General features: G+C 43.8%; 1 protein-coding gene across 5 annotated transcripts in view; it reads left to right on the plus strand.

The window, feature by feature from the left end:
- Positions 1–24776, plus strand: part of TNIK (TRAF2 and NCK interacting kinase) — a 409373-nt gene that overhangs the window by 363162 nt on the left and 21435 nt on the right. For all 5 annotated transcript variants that reach the window (XM_084769731.1, XM_084769733.1, XM_084769734.1 and 2 more), the window contains 3 exons: positions 3378–3562; positions 14963–15092; positions 23406–23570. In XM_084769731.1, the coding sequence (XP_084625857.1) occupies positions 3378–3562; positions 14963–15092; positions 23406–23570 (480 nt within the window). The remainder of the gene's footprint in view (positions 1–3377; positions 3563–14962; positions 15093–23405; positions 23571–24776) is intronic.

The following is a 24776-nucleotide window of genomic DNA, read 5'->3' on the forward strand; positions in this document are numbered from 1 at the left end:
GGGTAACGCCGGCTGTGCGGTTGGTGTTTTACTGGGCGTGAAAACAAAATCTGAGCATTTCTAAAATCATCCATAGATAGGTTTAAAGTTAAGCACTAAGTAATGATCTGGAGCACTATTTCCTCCAGATGAGTCCACTGATACTAAGAGATGCACCAGTGACATTCCAGTGGCTTTCCTAAAAGGAAGGAGGAGAGGACGCAACAAATAAAAGAAAGACCAGATTAAAATCCTTTAATAATATGGTGGCTCAGCCAGTTGAAGTAAAATTTGAATTGACTATATTATTGCAAAAAAATCATAAGTAGAATCAAGACATATATAACTGTCAGACTGAAACAAGCTGGCCGGGGTGAACAGTTATAGTACGGATGAGCTAAGAAATGTTGTACCCATGACACCTTTGGATACGAGCCTCCTAGCCTTCACAGTCCAGTGTGTGTGTGTGTGTGTGTGTGTGTGTGTGTGTGTGTGTGTGTGTGTAGGTGCACAGGGGCAGGGGGGGCAACAAACAGTGTTTTGCCTTATTTCTTTTTTAGTTTATGTATTCCCAAATATTTTCATGCTAACTAGAACTTTTATTCCCCCTTTGAGTACGTTTTAGCTTCAGGCTTGAGACAGCCAAGCAATAAATTACCGTAAAAGGCTCATTATATAGAGGAAATTGAAATTGTCAGAGAATAAAGAGTATGAAAGCGATCTGAATCCAATGGTGACAATATTCCGTCATGTCTATTTTCTGCTACTTTGGTATCGCCCATTTCCTTCATAATGAGCAGATGAGAAATAAAAGTTCAGCTAGCCACAGAGGCTACAGGCAATGGGAGATTCATTTTCTTCAGGGGGATTACTTTTGATTACTCATTATTGTTACCTTGAAATTTTCATTTGTGTCTCACTCTCCAAGCTGTTGCCAATTAAACTGAAAATAGATTTGCAATTATTTTTGATGTTTCAGGAAAGAGCCTTTTAATAGCACCGAAATAAAAAAAAATCTTATTAAGACCAAAATTATAAAGCAGGTCATAATTTTAAAGTGTTGCTAAATACAGTATTTATGGATATATAGGTCATTTTAACAAGTGAAACTTTCTGGATGTTATTGGGTTATAGACTTACTAAATAATTCTAAATAGATTTGATTTCTTAAATCTCTTTCTTAACTTGTTCTGAAATGTCAGAGATAAGGAAGACATAAGTGAGGCATGCATCATTAATTTAAATAAGTCAAAGTAGTAGCATCATATTTTACTGAGACTTTTTGGTAGTAGAAACAAACTCCTATAAACCATATTCTCTCTTTAAATTATAATAAGGCGTAGATTTTTAATGATAAGTAGCATTTAAATGTTAGTTATTTCTTTGACGGCCTTCCTTTATAAAAGTCAAAATATGCAATAAGTGTGTCTACTTCGTCATTTTTGCTGGTCCGCAAGCTCACCGTGTCCTCTTGCTTTCAGCGTCTTGGCCAATCCGTCGACAGTTTGTCCCCACTGTGCCATCTAGCATGCCCTCCATACTCTTCCTGTTTGGTAAAGACAAGTGCATCAACACCAGTCAAGAGGCAGCACACAGGGCTGAAACCTGTATGCCGGCCTTTCCTGGTCTGGGTGCACTGCCTAAGAAATGAGACATACATTTGCATAAAAGCCTGTGTGTGTGAGGAGGCTTCCCCTCTCATAGTATGTTTTCTTTAAACACTGGTAAGCCTCTTCGATCCAGTTCTCTGTTCACTTTCACAGATAGCGGAGACTGGGCCTGTGTGTTTGAGGGAGGAGTGTGCGTGGATGGGAAAGCCCCAGCAAGTGTGTTTATGAATAGGATGTGCAGTTGGAGTTTCCAGAAGCTTGCCCTTCAAGCGGCCTTAATTCAAGCGGCTTTGGGACATTATTGCTTTCTGTTTGAGACACGAAATTAAAAGGAAATGACTCTGACACATTCACTTCACTGCTTGAATTTCCTGAATTTCAGAGAAGCACCAAAGTGCTTGCTTCCTGGGTGTGAACCAAGTTAGTGGTGCTTGACATGCGGCCACAGTACAGGGACGCCATGGCGTAGGGGTGCCTCAAATTTATAATTACCATTAGCGATGCATGTTTATCATACTTTTCCTTCTGATTGGGATCGATTAGCAAATGTCATTTATGTTGCTGGGGTTAATCCTACATCAGGTGAATTGGGCAAATGCATTTCTGGACTGAAATAAAGAGAGAATATGGCCAATTTTCTTTTGGAAAAAAAAGTGTGGGATTTAGTATTTTTCAACGAGTTTCTTTCTCCCTAACTCCCTGTCTCTCGCTGAATGCTCTGATTCCCACATGGGTCCCTAAATAGGGAGAAATGGTAAGACCAATGTCAAATTGCTTTTTCCTCATTTGCATGCTTCGTGCCATGGGCAGTTTAACCCATGCAAAGTAGAGCGGCCATGCTTCTGCAGAACTGCCTCCCTCCGCCTTGCTCTGAAAGCATGTCCATCAAAGGTAGTCAGATGTTCAGCACACTGTCTTGCACTATGCCTGGTGACTAAGCCTCGCCTCATCACATCCATAAGGCTAAAGGTTTCATCACACTCATGGAAAACTGGACAACTATCTCTTCCTTTGGGTGTTTACACATTCATTTCAGCATTTCTTGTAAGGGTTTCTGCCAGGTGACTGGAATTTAAAAGTTAAAAATGAAACACCTGTCGTTCTGGAAGAGGACTGTTTGTTTGTTTGTATTTGTTTCTTTGTTTGTTTGTTTGTTGTTCCTCTTGACTAACTCAGCCCTGTCGCTCTAAATTTCAGTGGCACTAGGATTTGGGGTGGGCTCTCATTTGATGTGGTACCTTTGTTCATTGGGGGATGACTGCACACCAAATGAGCGTGGTCTGTTCTATGATTGATGCTAACTTTTGGTCCAGTAGCCCTCACAAGAGAGCAAAGGCCATCATCACAGCTTTGGGCAAGAATTCCAGGATACTTTGGGGAACAGATTTTAATCCCATTTATTTTCCCATTCAACTCCGAGGGTGACCAACTTCACCCTTTCAAAATAACAAGAAAACATAAAACTTTGTATGTATGTGCATGCACACAGCACAGCATGCACATACGTGCACATGCACAGTCAGTCCTAGTACAGCTATTGGTTTTGAACAAAGTTTGAATTGATTTCATCTCCCGTCTCTTAGCTTCTACACACCACAAACATCGTTTTCTTAGTTCCATACAGTAACTGTGTTTGTCACAGTTCTCTATAGAGCTTATTTATTTATTTATTTATTTATTTATTTATTTATTTATTTTCTTGTTGCTTAAGCTGGAGCAATGACTGGCTGGGAGATACAGCTGTGGTTTTAAGTATACCTCATGTGCTTACAAAGTTTTCTCTTGTAGGATCTGACGGCCTTAGCCAAAGAATTAAGAGAACTCCGGATCGAAGAAACAAATCGGCCACTGAAGAAAGTGACGGATTACTCTTCGTCCAGTGAGGAGTCGGAGAGTAGTGAGGAAGAGGAGGAGGATGGGGAGAGCGAGACGCACGATGGGACAGTGGCTGTCAGTGACATACCCAGACTAATGTAAGAGACGCACGATGGGACAGTGGCTGTCAGTGACATACCCAGACTAATGTAAGAGACGCACTATGGGACAGGGGCTGTCAGTGACATACCCAGACTAATGTGAGAGCCTTTGTGGTTGTTGTTTGGAGGTAGCATCTATATAGGTTGTGCCTGAATTTCTGTGCTCGAGCTAGCTTCCTGCCTCAGCCTCAGGTGTAGCTGGGATAACAGATACATGGAGCCATGCCTGGATCTAGACCGTTTCCTCAATGAAAACCAGGAAGGCACTAAGTGTCCAGACCAAACCATGAGAATATATAGCTAAATACAAATCACACATAGGTCACTGACAAAGTGAACTGGCCTTGGGGAATTGAGTTCTTTTCGGAAGGTAGTTCTGTAACTATCTCTCAGCGTAGCGGCAGTCACCTAGAGCGTGTAGCACTTCTGGGCCTATGGATGCTCTGCCTGCTCATTGCTATTGGGCTTGCTGTCCTTCAAATGGCTCTCTCTTAGTTCTTTTCACCTCTAAGACAAACAATATCAACAGCGAGACCACTGGCACATGCCTCTCCACCTATAACTAAAAGAATAAGGCCATGGACAGTGGCATTTATAGATTAAAATGAACAGGAGATGTATACTCCACCCACCACCGTGGCCACCAATAACAAGAATGAATACACATGAAAAAGGTGTTAATACACCCCCCAAAGAAAGAATCAGGAGGCAAACGCCACCCATTCAAGGACGTGCTGTGTCAGTCTTTTCCACTCCATCCACTTCAGCGTCTTTTTCCTTTGATTCCTTTTCTTTCTTCTTCTTCTTCTTCTTTTTTTTTTTGTGTGTGTGTATGTATGTGTTTGCGTGTGTGTGTGTGTGTGTGTGTGTGTGTGTGTGTGTGTGTGTGTGTGTATGTGTATGTACAGGTGTGTCCATGTTGACGTGTGTGCAGTGTACATGCTATAAAATTGTGCCTGTCCACATGGAGGCCAGAAGTGAGTTTTAGACATCATTCTTCCGATGTTGTCTGTCATCTCTTTTGAGATGAATTCTCTCATTGGCCTCGTGCTCACTGGATTTCCGGTCTCCACCTCCTCATAGCCAGGGTTACAAGTGTGCTCCACCGGACCTGTCCATCATGCCTGCATGGCAGGCATTTTACTGACTAAGCCATCTCCCCAAACCTTGATCCTTTTTTCTGTCACCAACATTTTCATGTACTCTTGTCAAAGTCTTCACAGTCTTATCATTGTATATTTTTTTTGTCTCATGTCTGCTTATATTTCCCTAAATTGTAGTTTTTGCTTATCTTTCTTTTTCTTTCTTCCTCTAGCATCAATAGGAAGCTCAGAGGCTTTTGTTCTTTGGAGTGGATTGTTGGGGTGGTTGTACACAGCCGTTCTCACTCCTCCCAAAATAAATACAAGGTGTGGTTGCCCTGGTTTGCTGTACACTGATGGAATACAATGCTACCTTCCCCATCTTCACCCACATTCCCTTCCTCCTCTTTGGATTGGCTACCAGTATTGATCACCAGGACATACTCACTCTGCTAAGAGGCAATTACATGGCCACAAATAGTGTCCTGCTCTGTAGGCTACAGAAGGACAGGGTGGCCAGTCTGCAAAGGGTGCCACTCCAAGCAGTTCTGAGATGCAAACCCAATAACCATTATTGTAAATCCATGCCTGTGATTGTACTTCGAGTTATTCAATTATTGACAGCTATAAATACGCTAAGATGTGACATTTTGAAACTGTTTATATTAAACTGTCTTTTAGCAGCAAATAAAATTGTTCTAGGGGCAAAACTACTAAGGCAGAACATCTCTGCAAAACATGCTGATCTTTCCTATTTTGTCTTGAGTCAGCGTTGTTCAATTCTTCTAACATATGCTCAAATTTTCCTCTGAACACTGGGCATATAGCTATTGGGACAAAAGCTGATGAGGAAATTAAAAGATCCCTAAACTTCCTGCTGTATGTTAAAGACTGTGCTGAGGGCGATGCGGCATTCGGAGAGTGCGTACTTATATTCTGCCTTCAAGTTTCACATTTTTCTTAACAGAGATAAATTATTCATGGAAGAATACAAGATAATCTAATCATTTGGGGCAAACAAAGGTGATTTGTGGGAAAATGTAAAGTACCATTCTAAGCCCTTTCCACATTGTGTAACTCTTTGAATGATGTTCCTTCTCCGCCTTCTGCAGGAGAGTTAGAAGTGACCTTCCAGGGAAGAATGTCCTTCTTTGTAGCATTCCCCCAAACAGACTCACTGTGCTTCCCTCTGCCTTCTGCTTGTCTATCCCTGTCCCTCCCCACAGCCCAGCCTCCTCTGAAGAGCCATCCCTTCCTGTCCCTCCCCACAGCCCAGCCTCCTCTGAAGAGCCATCCCTTCCTGTCCCCTCCCCACAGCCCAGCCTCCTCTGAAGAGCCATCCCTTCCTGTCCCCTCCCCACAGCCCAGCCTCCTCTGAAGAGCCATCCCTTCCTGTCCCCTCCTCCTGCTTCTCCATTGTCGCTATCATCTCCCCAGATGCAATCAACACCTTGAGTCAGAACCGTCACTGTGTTTGTCTCCTTCTTTGAACTGTGGAGGTCTCTGAGGTTGGAGACAATGGCTTTCCAGTAACCATGACTTAGCCACACTGAGCCAAAGTGGCCAGACCAGACCCCAAAGAGCCTGACCAAAGTGGCCAGACCAGACCCCAAAGAGCCTGACCAAAGTGGCCAGACCAGACTCCAAAGAGCAAGTGTATGGCCCGCCAAAGGAAAGATGTGCATGCCAGTAACCTGCACAACAGTCAGGAAGACAGATAAAACGCCATGGAATATGGCTAGAAAGCCTAGGCAGGGAGGAGACTGACTATGGGTTAAGCATGGGAGCTGTGACAGTGGCGGAGAGCGTCTACATTAGAAACCCCAGAGCAATAGTGTCCACGTAGCGTGCAGCCATTGGGAGCTCATCTGTGTCTGGAAGCAGGCTGTGACATATCAGGGCTATGTTTGAGGGCTATGTCTCAGCAGTGGAAAAGGCACTGGTAAAGACACTCACAGGATCTGTTACCGTAACTTGGAGAACAAATGATAAGCTGAATGCTTACAGTGAGGGCAAGATCTGATGTGGTTCTTAGGGACTCGGAAGTTGAAAACAGATTGAAAGGATTGTCCATTAAAGACTATTTAAAATTGTATATATGTGAGATATACACAAAAAAGGGAAACGTGTGTGTGTGTGTGTGTGTGTGTGTGTGTGTGTTCCAGTTTGGTTTGAACCATAGATGTATTTTCATGAGCATTTAAAACAGAGACAGTCGCTCTTACCTCTTGCTCTCTTCTGTCTTCTCTCTTCCTCTTTCTCTGTCTCTGTCTCTCTGTCACTCTGTCTCTCTCTGTGTGTCTCTGTCTCTGTCTCTGCATCTATTTCTATCTCTCTCTGGTGCCCCACATTCCTTCTCCCACCACCCCCCATGCTCGTATAATAAACTTCTCCATATCATAAAAAAAAAAGAACTAAATAAAGCAGAGACAGTTTGCCAACACGGTGCTCACATGCCTAAGGACTTTCACACTATTAAAAACTCCATTATAACATAGCTATTCTGTAAAAACCATATCGTTACATGTTCTTAACACTTTATTTTCCTTTGTTAAGGTAAACATTCACGCTTTATGCTATATATTTTTTTTGAGGAGAAAATAAAAATATAACACAGTTCATTCCTGTGACATGCACACAAAGCAAGAAATGGAAGGAGGCCCAGGCTTTCACATAGGCAGCCATGGGTCCCAGCGTTCAAGTAAGAGGCCATCCTCGTACAGCTCCGTATTATCGCTCACCCTGTAAGCTCTAACAGCATGTTGCAAATTTGAGTTTCCTGACTAGCTGCTTGCACTTCACAGTACTTCATGCGTAGGAGGAAAGAAGCAGAAGACAACAGCCTCAGAGCAGACGTGATCACCACTGATTTAAAGGGTGTACAGAACTTTTATTATATGGATGTCATCAAATGTGTGACAGCCATGGCCTATGCTTGTAATCAGGAAAAGTAAAAGGCTTGTGTGAGAGGAAGAAGAAGGTCAGTTTTCATCCTATGGAGCAAGCCGAAGAGGCATCTTTGTGTTAGTACCCTCCCTCCAGTCCCAGAATAGCACTGTGAGGCACTGTCTATGGGTTGAAGAGACAGCTCAGGAACCGAGTCTCTTCACTGATCTTCCAGAAGATGCCTGCCTCCCTCCGGTGACTCACCATAGCCTGGAACTCAAGCTCCCAGGATCCAACACTCTCTTGTGGCCTCCGCAGGCACCCCCACACATGTGATACACACTCCTAAATACACATGAATAACACGGTAAAGACCAGATGCTGACCATGCCGTCTCACATAATGGCCTCTAGATGATGGAAACCACATAGCTTCCTTTTCCCTCCTCTTGTTCTCATTAAAACACCATGGGCCCAACCCATTGCCCACCCCCTAGGCTGCTGCGAGGCCTCCTGTGCCTTTGGTGCTCTGGGGTGACTGGTGGTGCTTTATCCCTCAGTCCTTACAGTGATGGAACCTCCCACCATCACCCCCTTTCCTTGGAGCGCCTCCTCCATCCCTCTTTCTCCCCGCATCAGTGTGGATCTATCTGTAGCCCTCCTATGCTCTAACGGCTTTAGTTGAGGAATCCTATCTAGCCCAGCCTTTCTATCCACTACCCTCTGCCAAACCGAGGACCTTTTGGAAAGCAGGCACCCAGTGAGGACGTATTGAATTGAACTGAGCTGAATTAAACCAGGACCTCCTTGAGCACTTGGACAAATCCAATTGGAGAGAGTTATTGTTCCAAACCAGTAGTCTAATTACAGGAAATTTCCTGGTTTGTTTTTTTTTTTTTTCATTTGAATCAATGGTAGGATTTTACTGTTTGTTTTCATTTAATTTTTTTTTTTACAATCTCCATAGGATTTTGAATAGCTCATTTTTCCTTCACAAGCTCTACATTAAGAAAAATAACTTCCAGAACAAGGGATGGCTAATGCAATAAGAGGCTGTATTTGTTATTTGAGCCTTAGCAGTTTTTTCTTACCTTTCCATTCTTTTACTGCTAATAAGAATTACATTTTTATGGTAGTTGCAGATTTATAGGAAAATCGGGTGGTAACAGAGCTCGCTGTTTCTGCCCCATCACTTTCTCCACACAGTCTGGAGGCCAAATCAGCATTGCTTGTGTTATAGCTCATGAGCAGCATCAACATGGACTGGGCAGGTTAGCCAGGCTTGCTTAGCTTTCATCCTAAAGAACTGTGTTCGACCATGATGCATTTAGTTGTCATAACTTTTTTTTAAAGATTTATTTATCTATACAGTGCTCTGGCTGCAGGTATATCTACAGGCCAGGAGAGGGCATCATATCTCATGATAGATGGTTATGAGCCACTATGTGGTTGCTGGGAATTGAACTCAGGACCTCTGGATGAGCAGTCAGTGCCCTCCAGCCCTGTCACAACTTCTTAGACTCCTCTTGGCTGGGACAATTTCTCAGACTGTATTTCTGTCTGGAAGGAAGGCTACGGGTTACTTGGGTATATTAAGGAATGTTTCTCTTTGGGAATTTTGAGGTTGCTTGGATCAGTGCCTCTTCTGCCTTTCCCTCTCCACTGACGTTATTCATACATGTACCAAACAGGGCCTAGTATCACAGTTCACATACTTACCTGGAAGCCTTCAGCATCATTTTTAGTTTTTAAGGTATTTGTATCTTATGTGCACATGAGTGCTTTGCCTGCATTTGTGTCTATGCACTATGTATACAGCTGGTAGAAATCAGAAGAGGGTGTTGGGTCCCCTGAAACTGGAGTTAGGGATGGTTTTGAGCTACCATGTGGGCAGAATCCCAGTCCTCTGAAAATTCTACAAGCACTCTTAATTTCTAAGCCATCTGTCCAGCACCAACCAACCTCATTTTTTTTTAAAAAATGTATATACCTCAGAATTTATTCTTTGTGCTATAAAGTCCTATGACTATCTGAACAGAATTATTTTCTTTCTTATACTAAACACTGCCTTATCAAACCTTAAGTTGTTATATCCTGGCGAATCTGATACCAAAAATACCTTTTTAGATGTAAGAGTACAGGAGTCATTGGTTGCCTAGTTGTCTAATTATCTTTACGACTAAGCATTCATTAGTTGACAACATGTCTGTGCTTTGACAGTAAGCCTGAATGGGCACTAAGAGAAGCCTTTGGCCCTAAAAGTTTCATTCACTAGGTGAAGAACCTTCACTAGGTGCCTCTACAGCGTCATACCCATCACACAATACCAAGGACACACACTTCACTAGGCGCCTCTACAGCGTCATACCCATCACACAACACCAAGGACACACACTTCACTAGGTGCCTCTACAGCGTCATACCCATCGCACAACACCAAGGACACACACTTCACTAGGTGTCTCTACAGCGTCATACCCATCACACAACACCAAGGACACACACTTCACTAGGTGCCTCTACAGCGTCATACCCATCGCACAACACCAAGGACACACACTTCACTAGGCGCCTCTACAGCGTCATACCCATCGCACAACACCAAGGACACACACTTATAAGATCTGATCATTGAAGAACTGTGTGTTGTTGCCATGGTAGAGATGCTCAGACGACTGTGTAGAGCCGTCTGACCTGCCCCATGTAGGTGAAGGCAGAAAACAGGAAAGGAAGGTAATGGACACCGTTCTGACTTAAATCCCCAAGGCTTCTGTGCACTGTGTAACACACACAGAGAAAACAACTGTAGATTAAGTGTTGCTCGGGATAGAGGAGAGTTGGATGTCCTTTAAAAATTCCATTAAATACAAGGACCCAGTAATAACTTTAAAGCCACAGAAAGGACCTTTAGCTTTTAACTGCACTTGGCAGGAGACTACTGAAGGTCAGAAAGGGGGGAAAAGCCATACAGTCAACTGTGCAGTGAATTTGATGGAGACGATTGCCATTAATGAAAGAGAGGAAGCCAACCTCATTGAGACACATTAAAAAAGAAAAAGAAAGAACAGACAATATTTGACTTATGGTTACAAAGCAAAAAGGAAGGACCTATATTGAAGACAGGAGGCAATGAGAGAAGGGGGTCCAGAATAGCAGGGAGTTTCTATCACCACAAGCCGGTGGTTTTTAAGGTTACTCATTCAGTAGATACTCCAGGAGGAAGGGCATGACCTCAGCTGCCGTCCAGGTATATAAATATCCAGGGGGAAGTAGAACAAACAAGTGATTGAGTACAGAGCCTAGATGCATTACTTGTTATTTCAGGATAAACAGGTGGCCCTAACAAAGACCATAGGTTAGAGCTGAGCTTGCCAAAAGGTTATACAAAATGAAACAGAGTTTTGGAGGTCTGTTACAGCTAGCAAGATCACACGAAGGAGGTAGGCACAGACTAGCAAAGCAAGGGAAGACCCGGGACGGGTCAGGGAACAGGAACATGGGCTGCACTGTGACCAACTAATGTGTAGGGGGGTGATTTGAATATGTATGAAGTTTTGGAAATTTTCTGCAATCAAAAACCATTACATCATGTTGAACACATGGTAGAATAGTACATGGTAGAGGCAATTAATATGAGGCTCAGAACCCAAGTGTATGTATGTAACTGAACATAACTGAGCAATTATACATAGAAGGACTGTCTTTGGCTAGCTAAGAGGAGTTGCTTACCATATTAGAAACCAATTGCCTAAGAAATAAATACAGATTACCTTTTATTTCGCCTGTAGGGAATATTGTTAAGCAAAACATTGCAAAATATAACTTGAAAGAGTCTAAAATTCATAACAGAAGAGGTAGTTCTGTCCCATAAAAGGCAAAGCATAAAAATTGACTCAAGTTAAAAAAAATAGTTAAAAATATTTAGCAAAGATTGAAATAAACAGTGGGCAATAGAATGCCTGATAATACCTACTGTTGACTAATAATTAACACGTAAATCAAATCTCTTCAGTGAAATTGAAACCTTTATAACGACCCAGAAAAACTGGAATTGGTAGAAGTGACCACATCAGCATCTGAAAGAAGACATTGGCAAAATAATTATTGTATTAAATCTTTCCTATAAAATTTACATGGAAAAGAAATGGAATAATGATAATTGTTTTACTAAAAATAATAAAGAAATTCAAAGATAGGAAAGTATTAACTAAATGTATAGGGAAGATTTTCCTTGCTATAAGTAAGTTTTTAAAAACCTTTTCATGAAAAAAATATATGCTTTCTCTGATTAAAATGTTTGGATAAAATCATAACATTATCAAGAATTTAAAAGGAAGCTGGGCTTGGTGGTGCATGCCTGTAATCCCAGCACTCAGGAGGCAAAGGCAGGCAGATCTCCGTGAGTTCGAGGCCAGCCTGGTCTACAAAGCAAGTCCAGGACAGACACGGCTACACAGAGAAACCCTGTCTTGAAAACAAAACAAACAACTCTCCCAAAACAAACAAACAAACAAACAAAGAGAATTTAAAAAGAAATGAGACTGTCTGTGAAAATGGAGACCATGTCCTAACAGTGCCAACCTGGCAGTGGTTAGCAGCTCAGCCTAAGCCTGTGGAAATAGCAGAGGATGCCTGGTGGACAGGGAAGAGGACAGGGGACTCCTTCCCTGGAGGCCTTGATAAATATTCACAGATTAATCTATTGGGTTCACGCCATCTTCTCTGAAACAAAAATTTAAGACGCCATAAGAAAAGGACCAGCATAGATAAGATTAAGTCCCCGAGAACTGAGGGCAGACGCGTTCATTAAGAGCTACTTGACTTACCAATCAATTAGTATGCCAGAGTTTATCACAACAGAGTTCCTGTGTTTGGGAACATGGTTAATATTAACAGCTCCCTTCTGGGGCAGAAACAGTGACGTGGACAGTTGGACTTTGAATTTTATCCCAACACATCAGTTCTTGCCCACATTTGAGTTGATTCAGTCCTCTGCTCCAAACGAGAAACCTGGAACACAGGCTCTATTGTGCATATTCTCTAAGCTGATCGCACCTCATTGTTTCTCTTCTCCGTTTTTCATTGGAATCATTTTCCCACTGCTGGGAATTGAACTCAGGACTTTAAACAGTCTGCCTAATTGTTGGCAAGAGTTCTGGCAGTGTGCCTGCTGGCATAAATCTGGTGTAGTTCTTGATCCCTGGAGTAAATATTTTATTACATCCTCAGGCTGTCATTGGGTTTAAGAAACTGTTGGTACTTAGTTTTTGCTTGTGTTATAATTTGCTTTATTTTAAATTAAAATATAATTACATCATTTCCACTCCCTCCCTGTTTCTCCTTAAATCCTTAGCTTCTTTTTTTGTTAATTATATTTAGGAATAAGTGTACAAATGCAGCCTACTGAGTCTGTACAGCGTCGTTTGTGTGTTTTGTTTTTTTTATGCTGACCACTTCGTATTTGATAACCAATTATGAGATTCATTCTTGAGAGAGACTAATTCTCCCTCTCTCAGCTCAGTATTTGCTTGTTGCTCTTGATCTAGAGGTGGTGCCCTGTGAGAATTTCCCCACTAACACTGACATGGCAACTGGTGGGGCCTTCTATTGATTTTATTTTTTGAGTCAGAATCTCATTATGTAGACCAGGCTAACCTTGAACTCACAGGAAGTCATCAGCCTCTACCTTCTGAATTCTATGATTAAAGGCATGTGCAAGCCACACCCAGTGACCATAGACAATTTTAAAATATATAAAAAGAATTAAAAGATGAAAGTAATAAGTGTTCCCAAATAAGTAAATAAATTCTTGATGCCATCTCACATTTTCAAAACCCCTTTTATAATCATTTCCTTAAACAGCAGAGAGGAAGCCATAGGAACCTTGAAATCCTACACCACAGCATCTATGGAACCCCAAACCTTGAAATCCTGCACCACAGCATCTGCTTGGTTCTCCACTTTCCAAGTGTGTAAACCAGACACCTAAGGTGCAAGAAACACAGGACCCTTAGGCTTTGGATCATCTGAGTGAAGCTCAAGTGTGATGCTTGTACCTTGCTGGGTACTGTCACTTCCTCTGCGTGGCACAGGGTACATGGGAAGTTCCATCTGTACCTCAGGGGGTGGTGACAGCATCTTGTCACCACTCCCCATCACACCTATGTGCTCTGTCTCCTGATTCTTGAAACTTCTCCATGTGTCTGATAGAATAAACCTGGTGGTTCTTGGGTAAATATTTCATTACACCCTCAGATTATCTTTGATCTTTGGGAAACACATAACACCACAACAAGAGAAACCTGGGACTAAATGTACAGTAATATAGTTAAATAAAGAGATTTTAGAAAAGTGCTGAATTGCATATGGATCTTAATGCTCTTCCCAGAAGCCACAAGTTACTAAATAAAAAGCTAAGATGTTCATTTGGCCCTTCAAGTTATTGGTCAGAGAAGATGCCCCCAACAGTGCTGTTGCTTTTAGTTGCCCACAAGAGCTTGATGGTAAGACTCTTTTGATAAAGATACCACACACTTTGGTCACAGAACATGGGTAAATCAAGTTGATACTGACCTGGGTGTGTAATGATAACCAAAAAGACAAGCATGTGTTTTTATGAAGGAGAAGGGGTAACGAAGAAAGAATAGGCTAACAAATTGAAAATCTCAGGGCCACGGGTACGGCTCGGTCGCTAAGTGCTTGCTTGCAAGCCTGAAGCCCCAAGTTCAATTCCCAGAACCTACGTGAAAATGTCATACATGGTGACACGTACTTTTAATCCACACTTCTGGGACAGCAGAGACAGAAGGATCACTGAGGCTCAGAGACCAGCCAGCCTAGGCTAATTGGTGAGTTCCAGGTCAAAAAGAGACCTTGTCTCAAAGGAAGTAGATGGCTTTTCTTAGGACAAAACTCAACTCCATCTCCCTCCACATGATATGGCAAGAGAGAGGAGGGGGGCCTCACGGAATTGTAAGTGACAGTGAGAACTGTGAACAGGAGGAAGGCTGGCGGGATTGGATGTAGGCAGGTCTTGAGACAGTGGCTTAGATAAAGTATGTATCTCTTTGAATAAAAATAGAGGAAGCATCAGGTACAAGTAGGTCAAGGGTGCCATGTGTCGAGGTTGTTGCCTGAGATGTCGGTAGCACCTCACATGCCTGGACTCGGCGTCCAACATTTTCCTCGGAGATCAGGAAGCTCTCACAGTCTGAGTTGAGAGTAGCGTGGTAAATGGTCAAGATGGGCTGCACAAAGAGACACCCCAATCTAGGTGCATTAATACAGAACGTCCTCAAAGTCACTGCAGTAATGACACAAATGATGTAAATGGCAGATCTTACGCCATGTGCATTTTCTGCAATAAGAACTGGGGAGCAGGAAATGGTATTTCTCTAGATTTACATGACTCCGGTCCCTTCCTATCTCAGACCCACAGGTGCTCCAGGGAGCAGTGAGCAGTACCCCATGGGAATGGTTGGGACACATGGGCTGGAGACGTCTCATGCGGACACCTTCGGCAGCAGTATTTCCAGAGAAGGAACCTTGATGATGAGAGAGGTGAGTTGGTGTAACAGCTGTCAGACAGAACCTCAGTCCTTACCTGGTTTTTGTCAATAGACTTTCACATTGAATGCTCATAGTATATATTGTATGCGTGCTGGATAAACAGGACGCCAAGAGCCTGTGCTTCTTAAGTGGTTGCTCGACTTTAATTGTCTGCCATCTTTTCTCCTGTGTCCTCCCAAGTTTCTGCAGAGTGACTTAATTATATTAGTGCCAATTCCTCAATGGGAGCTATGCAAATCGGAATGTAAAAGCTGAGCCTGAGGACATAAAACTAGGAAACACAGATGTTCCCAACACCAGGGAGACAGAAATGAATGGCCACGCTTAATAGCAACGGCGGGTTTGTGAGCCTCTTCCCTCATGGTTTACCTTATGGATTTCATATAAAATGCTCAGCACTTTCAAGAAACTGTGCTATCTTCATATCTCATTAAGTTAACATTTGAAAAAGCAATAAGCTACTGGGGCTAGAGAACAAAGAAACACACAATCAACCAGGAAGCATACCTTTGGCATGTATTTCCAATTTTGAGTTTGGAGAGTTTTTAAATTTTTTTTTTTGTTGTTGTTGTTGTTCTTGTTTGGTTTTTGTTTTGGTTTGGTTTTATTCTTTTTGGATTTTCCAGACAGAGTTTCTCTACATAGTTCTGGCTGTCCTCACTCACTTTGTAGACCAGGCTGGCCTCGAACTCACAGAACTCCGCCTGCCTCTGCCTTCCCAAATGCTGGAATTACAACTGTGCGCCACTGCGCCTGGTGGGTTTTTTAAATATTTTATTAAATATATATGGCTTGTATATATGTCTGCGTACCAGGTGCATGTTTGTGGAGGCCAGAAGAGGGTGTTGGATCCCCTGGGCCTGGAGTTGCAGGCTGTTGTGAGCTGCCATGTGGATCCTGGGAAAGGAACCCAGGTCCTCTGAAAGAGCAACCAGTGCTCTCAGCTGCTGAGCCTTCTCTTCAGCCCTTGAGAAGAGTTTTCATTCATTAAGTCTAGGGACATTATTTCATTTGGTGGGAGCATATGTTCCCTTTCACCTGTCCTTCCACTGTGCCCCCTGTGGTATCATTGTTAACCTGAAGTGCTCTCAAGAAATCGGCGCCCGTCTTCTCTTTTCATTTCATGTGAGTTTGAGAAAATAATGGCAAGTGACATTGAGAAGTGTCACTGCATCTTTCCCCACATCTGTTCTTATCATCCGTAAAACTTCATAAATGGGTTACAGAGATGGACCCGTGGATAAAGTGCTGGCCACACAAATATGAAGACAAGAATTTGCATCCCCAGAACCCACAGGAAGCCAGACGCAGAAACAGGGACTCCCTGGGCAAGATGGTTACTTACACTAGCCTGAACTGGCAGGCTCTGGGGTGGGGAGACCCTGCCACAACCAATAAAGGGGAGAGAAATCAAGGAAGGCACCTTGCATCAATTTTAAGCCCCATAAGTAATAGCATATATATAAGATGGCTGAGAACATGAAATAGGCTAGTTAGTAAATATAAGTGTTTCATAAAAATTAAATATTTTCTCTATCACCGTAAAAATCCAGTCTCCTGTTGCTTCTTATCTCAACCAGATCTTCCCTCTAAAGCATAAACAGTCATAATGGTCATTCTTTCTCTTCAAATAAGACAGGGCTACGGAAGTCCACTCACAGGCTTTGCTCTTTAAAAAGTCAGAGGGCCTTTCACTTTAGCAAGGAAGAAGAAATTTTGAAAAGAATAAGGCCCTTGGAGTAAAATTGGCAGTGCTGTGTAACGAGACCAGCTCACCTAGTGTCTTGCTGGGGTTTATTTTACGGCCCCTGTCAAATCTTTCAAGTAGACTTTAAAGAATGCTTTCGCACATGCCTTCGATGAAAAATGGGCCTGGCTGTCAGCGCTGGCATTGTGTGCCTGGAATAGAAAGCTTCCAGTGCTGTGATAGCTTACCTTAGTACAAGGGGAAAGCTGTTCTATCAGGCGAGCTGACCACAAAAGAGAACACGAAGGACCCGGCACTTGATGACCACAACCGCCAGCACTTTCAAAATCACAGGCCCCTTCCCGTCTTGTGTGACGATGACCTGCTGAGGGACCCTCGGACCATTTGTCCTCTCGGTTTCAACAGTCTGCTTTTACCAAGTGAAGGTTTTTTGTTGTGTTTATTGTATGTACATGAGAGAGAGAGAGAGAGAGAGAGAGAGAGAGAGAGAGAGAGAGAGAGAGAGAGAGAGAGCGGGTGTGTGTGTGTGTGTGTGTGTGTGTGTGTGTGTGTGTGTGTGTGTGTTCATGAGGAGGCCAGGGGGCCACCTCGGGACACCAAGTGTCAACCACATTTTTCTTTATTGAGGCAAGGTCTCTCCCTGGCGTGGGGCTTACCAAGTAAGCTAAGGTATCTCTCTAGCCAGCAAACTCTATTTCCCAAAGTCTGGAGTTAAACAAATCTTGGGGATTTGACTCAGGTTTTCAGGCTTGCAAAGCCAGCACTCTATCGCTTAAGCCATCCCTTCAGCTCCAAAGCATGGAGTCTTAAAATAACAAAGTGTAATAATCAAGATGCTTCAGAAAAAAAGAAGAGAGAAGAGAGGGTTGGGGAGAGGGAGAGATTATAAGGAAGTGGCTTGTATGGTTATGGAGGACAGGATGTCTAATGAGCCCTGCGCCCGTGGGTAGCACAGATGCCCGTGCAGAAGTGAGTAAAGATAAGATATCCCAACTCAAGCAGTGAGCAGGGCTGGAACTAGGCAATTTGTAGGCTGCATGAATGGCTCAGTGGACAAAAAAATGTTAGCTGCACAAGGAGGAGGACCTGAGTTTGAGACCCCAGAACCCATGTAAAGCCAGAACTGGTCATTTGCACGTGTTATCCCCACGTTTCTACAGTGAAATGGGAGGCAACAACAGCCAACTCCCTGGAGGCTTGCGGTCCACTAGCCTGGACTACACAGCACCGGAGACTGTCCAAGGAAGCTGGAGGGTGAGGCCCTACACCCAAGGTTGTCCTTTGACCTCTGTAGGCGTGCGGTGACATGAGGGCCCACACTCACAAGTATACTCACGGGTATCACACACAATATTTATTCATACTAATTTTTTTTCTTCTGACTGTTGTTGTGTTCTGGACCTCTTGGTTCCTGCCAACCCAGTTTGGGGATGCTAATCTACCTACTAACTCCACCATCCCAAAAGCTCATCTTCTTGATGCTCAGACGCAATGTGGCAGACACACGCAGAAACTGGTAGGTCAGTTAAGTGGTCAGAAAACTAACCCTCAAAAGAGCCTTGAGGTTAAAAAAAATCCATTAAATACACATGTGTTTAAAAACTTAATTCAGGCTACAGTAAAAGAAAATAAAATATATAGACTTAACTTTTATCTTATTATGGTAAGATCTCACTTATAGACTACTGTGAGTTCCATCAGGAACTCGCTCAACTTCATTCTTATGTGAGTAGAAAAGAATGTTCTAAAGACTGTCCTGCTAGCGCTATCTGTCGTACATCACATACCTGGCGGCCTGTGGTGCGCTCCCTGGCGGTCCTCCTGTTTTCCCCTGTCTTAGCTTACAGCTCCATGGAACCATCTACTACCATGTGCCTCATCAACCCTTACCGCCTTCCCTGCAGCGGCCCCGCCGCCTGGAAAGGCTATTCTGCTTGTCTTACTCCTTCGCCTTCTTCTTCTTTTTTTTTTTTAAATATTTTATTTAAGTTTAATTTATATGTGTTGGTGTGAGGGTGTCAGATCTTGGAGTTACAGACAGTTGTAAGCTGCCATGTCAGTGCTGGGAATTGAACCCGGGTCCTTTGGAAGAACAGGCAGTACTCTTAACCACTGAGCCACTTGCTTCCTCCCTTCTCTGTTGCTCCCCCTTTGCACGCTGTGTTCTCATCTCTTCTTGCCCTGTGACCAGGTCTTCCCCGTAGCCCTGGAGGGCTGCTGGCAAAGGTTGGTCCTCATCTCCCAGTCAACATGGTCAGTTTTACTGGGAACTTGGTCCCACTTCTTAGAGGTTTCCACTCTCTGTCCAATAAGCTATGACAGTAGGGCTCCCATGGGGCATCAGGGCCTCCCAGAGCCGCTGCACTCCCCCAGCAGTCAGTCTAGAATTAGAACCTCACTTGAGAAATGTTCATCGGCTGCCATGTGCTGCCCTTTCTCCATCTGTGAGGTGGCGCTGAGGAAAGCTAGCTCACGGTGTTCCTATGAGGACCCAGTGGTACATGGTGCAGAGCGCGTTTCTGCTCATCCTCCTGGGAATGGTGAGGCTATCAAAATCAGAGAGGTTGGGCTCTCCTATTGATGTTCAATAGAGCAGAATTGTTGTTCGATTTCCTTTGTGCTCGCAGGAGAGAGCGTAGCATATAAAAGCATTAGGTGAGATGCTGGCTGATTGAAGCAAGGCATGGTGACTCAGAAGTGGGCAGATTCGAGGGTCATTGCGTCAGGCTTTTCCCTCTCTGAGACACATCCCTAGCTAGCCCTTCAAGTCTTTCCTTAATAACCAGGGTACCTTCGTCACGTGCAAGGCCTGGGAGAGAATGCCACGGATGCAAGAGAAACTGAAAAATGCTAAAGTGACAAGGTGTGATTCATGCTTTGGGGAAACTAGGGGGAAATGTCAAAAGGCCTTTCAGGACCGAATAGAAGTTGGAAGGGAAGAAAAGGCTGTTTAGTGCACATAAAAAGCAAGGACACTAGGATGGATGAGAGCTGAACTCCCTAATGTCACTTCGAAGATGAACTGTTCTGTGCTGAGAATATGCAGCCATGTGAGCTCCCGATGAACGCTGTGACAAAACGAATTGAGCGGCGGACCCTCACGGGGCAGAATGTAGTCCCGGAAACTGATGACACTCTGCTTAGCTGTCATTTCTCAAGTTTTCTTATGGATGAATCACACCCCCTCAGGATCTTGGGTGCTTTATTGCTGTTGTGGTTTTTGTTTGGTTGGTTTTTAGATTTGGTTTTGGTTTTGTTTTGTTCTTTGATTTTGGTTTGGGGTTTTGTTTTGTTTCCTGATTTTGTGATTGTTTCTTTGGGGTTTTTGTTTTTTGTTTGTTTGTTTGTTTTGTTTTGTTTTTTGTCTCATACACACCAAAGAATTGGCTACTTGCATTTCCAAACAGAGGCATGTGCAGGCCAGAAACTGTACATTCAAGACCGAGTCTGGGAAAAGCTGACTCAGGGTATGAGGGAATACAGCATGTCATGGTGGGGAAGGCATGGCGCTAGGAAACTGAGGGGGCTGGTTACATGATGTCCACAGTCAGGAAACTTGTTTGTGTGTAGATGGGGGTGCTCATTGGGCTATCCCATTCCTGTCTCCATTTTCTCAGACTGGCTCCACAGAACACATTTAGGGTGGGTTTTCCCTCACCAGCAAAAGCTCTCTGGAAACATCCTCACAAACCCAGCCAGAGATGAGTCTTCTAGGCGATTCCAAATCCAGCCGGGTTGATGGTGAATGTTAAATATCATGCTGGACCAGTTAGGTGACTAAAGAAATGGCATACAGTCTTGCCAGTACCAACCCCAGACAGTGGGGAGCATGCCTGCCATGTGCCCAGCTGTTCCGCTTTAACAAACCGCTCCATGTTTAGTAGGTACTCAGCACTGCTGAGCTAAGACACGGGGACCGGAAGGGGACAAGAGGGGTATGGGCTGACGCAGGAGGGAAATCATGGCCTGGCTCTGCCCTAAGAAATCCTCCACGAACTAGTTACACACTCAGCCAGAAGGACAGAACTAAGCAACCCAGGGCACAGTGAACAGTGGGGACAACCTACCGGACGGGAAATATCCAGCACCCTGTTTCCGTCTAGAATATGTAAGGAACTCAGAAACCTCAATACAAAAATAATAATCCTTTATAAATGAACAACATGGGTTTCTTTTTTTTATAATTTGTTCACTTTACATCCTGATTGCAGCTGCCTTCCTTGCCTCCCAGTCTCCCACCTCACACAGCTCTAACCGCCCCCCTTTCCTCCCTGCTCCCTCACCTCAGAGAATAGGGAGATCCTGTCTATAAACATAATGTCTGCCCTGGTACAGTCAGTCCCTGCAGAACTAGGTGCATGCTCTCCCACTGAGGCTAGACAAGGCAGCCCAGTTGGGGGATGGGATCCAAAGGGAGGCGCCAGAGTCAGAGAGGGACCCCTATTCCAGTTGTTGAGGGATTCACATGAGTATCGAGCTGTGCATCTTTTTACATGTGTTCAGGGGGCCTAGGATCAGCCCATGCGTGCTCTCTGCTTGGTGGTTCTGTCTCTGTGAAGCCCCATGGGCCCAGGTTAGCTGACTCTGTCGGTCTTCTTGTGGAGTCCTTGACCCCTCCAGCTCTCTCGGTCATTCCCCCAACTCTTCCATAGGACACCCCAAGCTCAGTCTAGTGTTTGGCTGTGGGTCTCTGCATCAGTTTCCATCAGCTGCTGAGTGATGCCTCCCAGAGGCGTTATGCTAGGCTCCTGTCTATAAGCGTAGCTGAGTGTTATTAATTGTGTAAGTGGCTACTGGACACATGGAAAAAATATTCAAAATCATTAGTTGTCAACGAGATGTAAATCAAAACCAAAATGACTGTTATCAAAAAGACTAAAAGTAGCAAGTGCTGGCAAAGATATGAAAAAAGGGACTCTGCATATTCTTGATGTGCTGTCATTTAATAATTAAAAATAGTACTACCATAAGAAACAGCAGTCCCACTATTGGGAGTCTGTCCAAAGCAAATGAAATCAATACATTCCTATTCACACCTGCCAACAGGTGAAAACCACCTTCGTATCCATCACCTTGTGCATCGATAGGGGAACTGTGGTCCAGACATAAAATGCAAAATGATTAGCCACTAAAAGAGTGAACTTTTGTTATTTATGCCATGAGGGATGCTATCGGGCATCATCATATCACATAAAATCATAGCACGTGATCTCCTTCCTCCCTGGAGTGTAAAGCAGTGATCTCAAGTGGGCTGAGAACAGAATGGGAGGCACCTGGGGCTGGGGTGGGGCAGGGAGTGGAGGTCACGGAGAATAGTTTGTCTGTGGATAACAGGCTATGCTTACAGAGGAGCAAGGGGGAACTGCAAACCAGCCAATTAGATGCACTGGCTTTGGGGGTTTTCTCTTAATGCTTGTTGTTCCCTTGGGCTTAGGGAGCTGGCTGACCTCCAGGGGAGTGGTTTGGAAACATTTAATACCTGCACTCCTATCAATAACAACTTTAGAGCATCTTCATAGAGCATGTGTATAGCTCTGTCCCACTGAATCAATATATGTATAATAAAGTACATTTTTTAAGATTCTTTTTAATGATAGTACATGTGTATAGGTATGTGCATATGAATGCAGGTGCCACAGAGACCAGATTATGTTGGATCCCCCCAAGCTGGAGCTCCAGGCAATTGTGAGCAACCCTGTATAGGTGCTAGGAACTGAACTCAGGTCATTTGCAAGAGTGGTATGTGCCCCTAACCACTGAGCTATCTTTCCAGTCCCACGTTGTAAATTCGACTGACAAGGTACTTAAAGGGAATGCTATAAGCAATACTTGCGATGCTTTCCCAGTCACAAGGACCTTATCTCTTTCCTGCCTACTTCGCGAGGGGCAGCAGGCATTTGCTGACAGGGTGACCTTTAACAACAGAGGAGGACGGAAGTCCTTATTTTCAAATAATCTGCTAGATCATTGCAATGATTTGGCACTCCTGTCAGGTGTGATTAATCATTGTTTTGACCTTATAAGTGATAAAGAGCCCTATGAATTGGGCAAATAACATCTCTGCGTTTTCTTGAAATACCAAGGGTTTTTGGGGGAAGTAGAGGGTGGTATCATTTCACCCTCATGCTTTTCTGATGGATTTGGGCAATTGTTTCAATATAATATGACAATATAATCTGTAAATCCAATTATCTGGTGACATTCACACACACTCATACACACACACACACACACACACACACACACACACACACACACACACACACACTGCAGAAGAGAAATTTGGCAGTTCTGGTCCTGACTCTGCCTCTCTCTTGTGGAATCCTTCAGGCAGTAGCATAAGACCTGAAGGTCAGGCACTTACTAAATATTAACAACCATTAATGTCTTTATTTCTTAGGCAAAGTAGAAATTTCAATGTTACTATCCTGTACTCCCCAGTAACTCAATTTGGGGTCCACTACATTTGTGGTGAGGCACTGATCTGTGTACCATCTCACATCAGTTTGGAGCCTGTTAAGTCTCGGACCTGTGGAGGGACATTACTCTCCAGTTCGTTCTCTCTCTTAATGGCGTTATGTGCTTCTTTCCCTCAGACGGCTGAAGAGAAGAAGCGATCTGGCCACAGTGACAGTAATGGCTTCGCTGGTCACATCAATCTCCCAGACCTTGTGCAACAGAGCCACTCACCAGCCGGGACTCCCACCGAGGGCCTGGGGCGTGTCTCCACCCATGCTCAGGAGATGGACACTGGGGCTGAGGTAGGTGCCAGTCAGTAGCCATGGGAGCCCTGTCCTCCTCCATGGAGTTACACACACTGGTGTCGTCAAGGCTTTGCCGCACTCTCTGACATATGTTCAGTCGGTTTCTGCTCCATAGCTGCTTATATCAGTACTCAGAGAAACCAACAAAAAGTTCTCATCTATGATCTGAGCCAATTCCTGTGTAATGGAAGGGACTTAAAAAGGCTGAAAGTTAGGTTAAATGATTTGCCCATGACACATAGCTAACTTACAACAGTGCTTGAACCAGAAGTTGGACCTCCTGTGTCATACGCCCGTGAGAGAAGCTACAGAGTCGTGAGACTTCAAGGCCAACAGTTGTGACTCATATCTACATTGATCTAGTCAACCTAAGCTTGACTTGAATAAAGCGAAGTTGAAACAGTTTGTTTATGAAAGATAGGGTTCCTGCTGTCTAATGGATAAGAGACTGCTCCTTTCTCCAAGTGGTACCAGGAAGATGAAATATGACATCTTTCCCATGTGGATCCAGTCCGAGGAAAGTCTGAAGAAGCTCTGGCAGTTCTTAGACATCACTGGATGGAGGCAAGGCTATGTTGTGTTAAGGCCTTCAGTGTTTTTATGGAGCATGAGCGCTGTTGGGTTCAGCATTACCCACACTGACTTTCTGTGATGCTTCCAAGAACTCACAAGCATCTTTAAAGGCTCAGCATGCAGTGTGGACAGTTGTCTTCACCTGAAGTCCTCTGTCAGTACCCAGGGGAGCCGCACAGAACAGGCCCCTGCAGAAGAGGGTTTTGGCTCAAGTGCTGCTGTTACCGCAGCTCAAAGAGGAAAGATTTTACCATCTCCTGTCTGGACTTCTAAAGATGAAATTGCTGCTTTGGGGAGGGGCCTGCAACTTGAGGAAGATGAAAGGAATTTGATTCTGAAGGACAAAAGAAAAATCTTGAAGGGAATTGCATTGACTCTTTGTGAATTAGGAAATCAAATTGGATATTTGCAAGTTTGTCCTTATATGATTAGGGCTTAGGAATGTTGATTTATGTTTAAATAAAACTCTAATAACAAACTAATGATTTATGCCTGACACAGGAATACCCACAAAGGGCGTTTACAATGTTGAAAGCTTGTGCATTTGATATAAAAGGAAGAACAGGGAGCTTGGGTGATGGCTCTGTTGGTAAAGTGCCTGCCTCACAACCATGAAGACCTGAGTTCTGA

Source organism: Acomys minous, assembly GCF_964271855.1.
Source record: "Acomys minous genome assembly, chromosome: 19".
In the NCBI taxonomy this organism is placed as follows: domain Eukaryota; kingdom Metazoa; phylum Chordata; class Mammalia; order Rodentia; family Muridae; genus Acomys; species Acomys minous.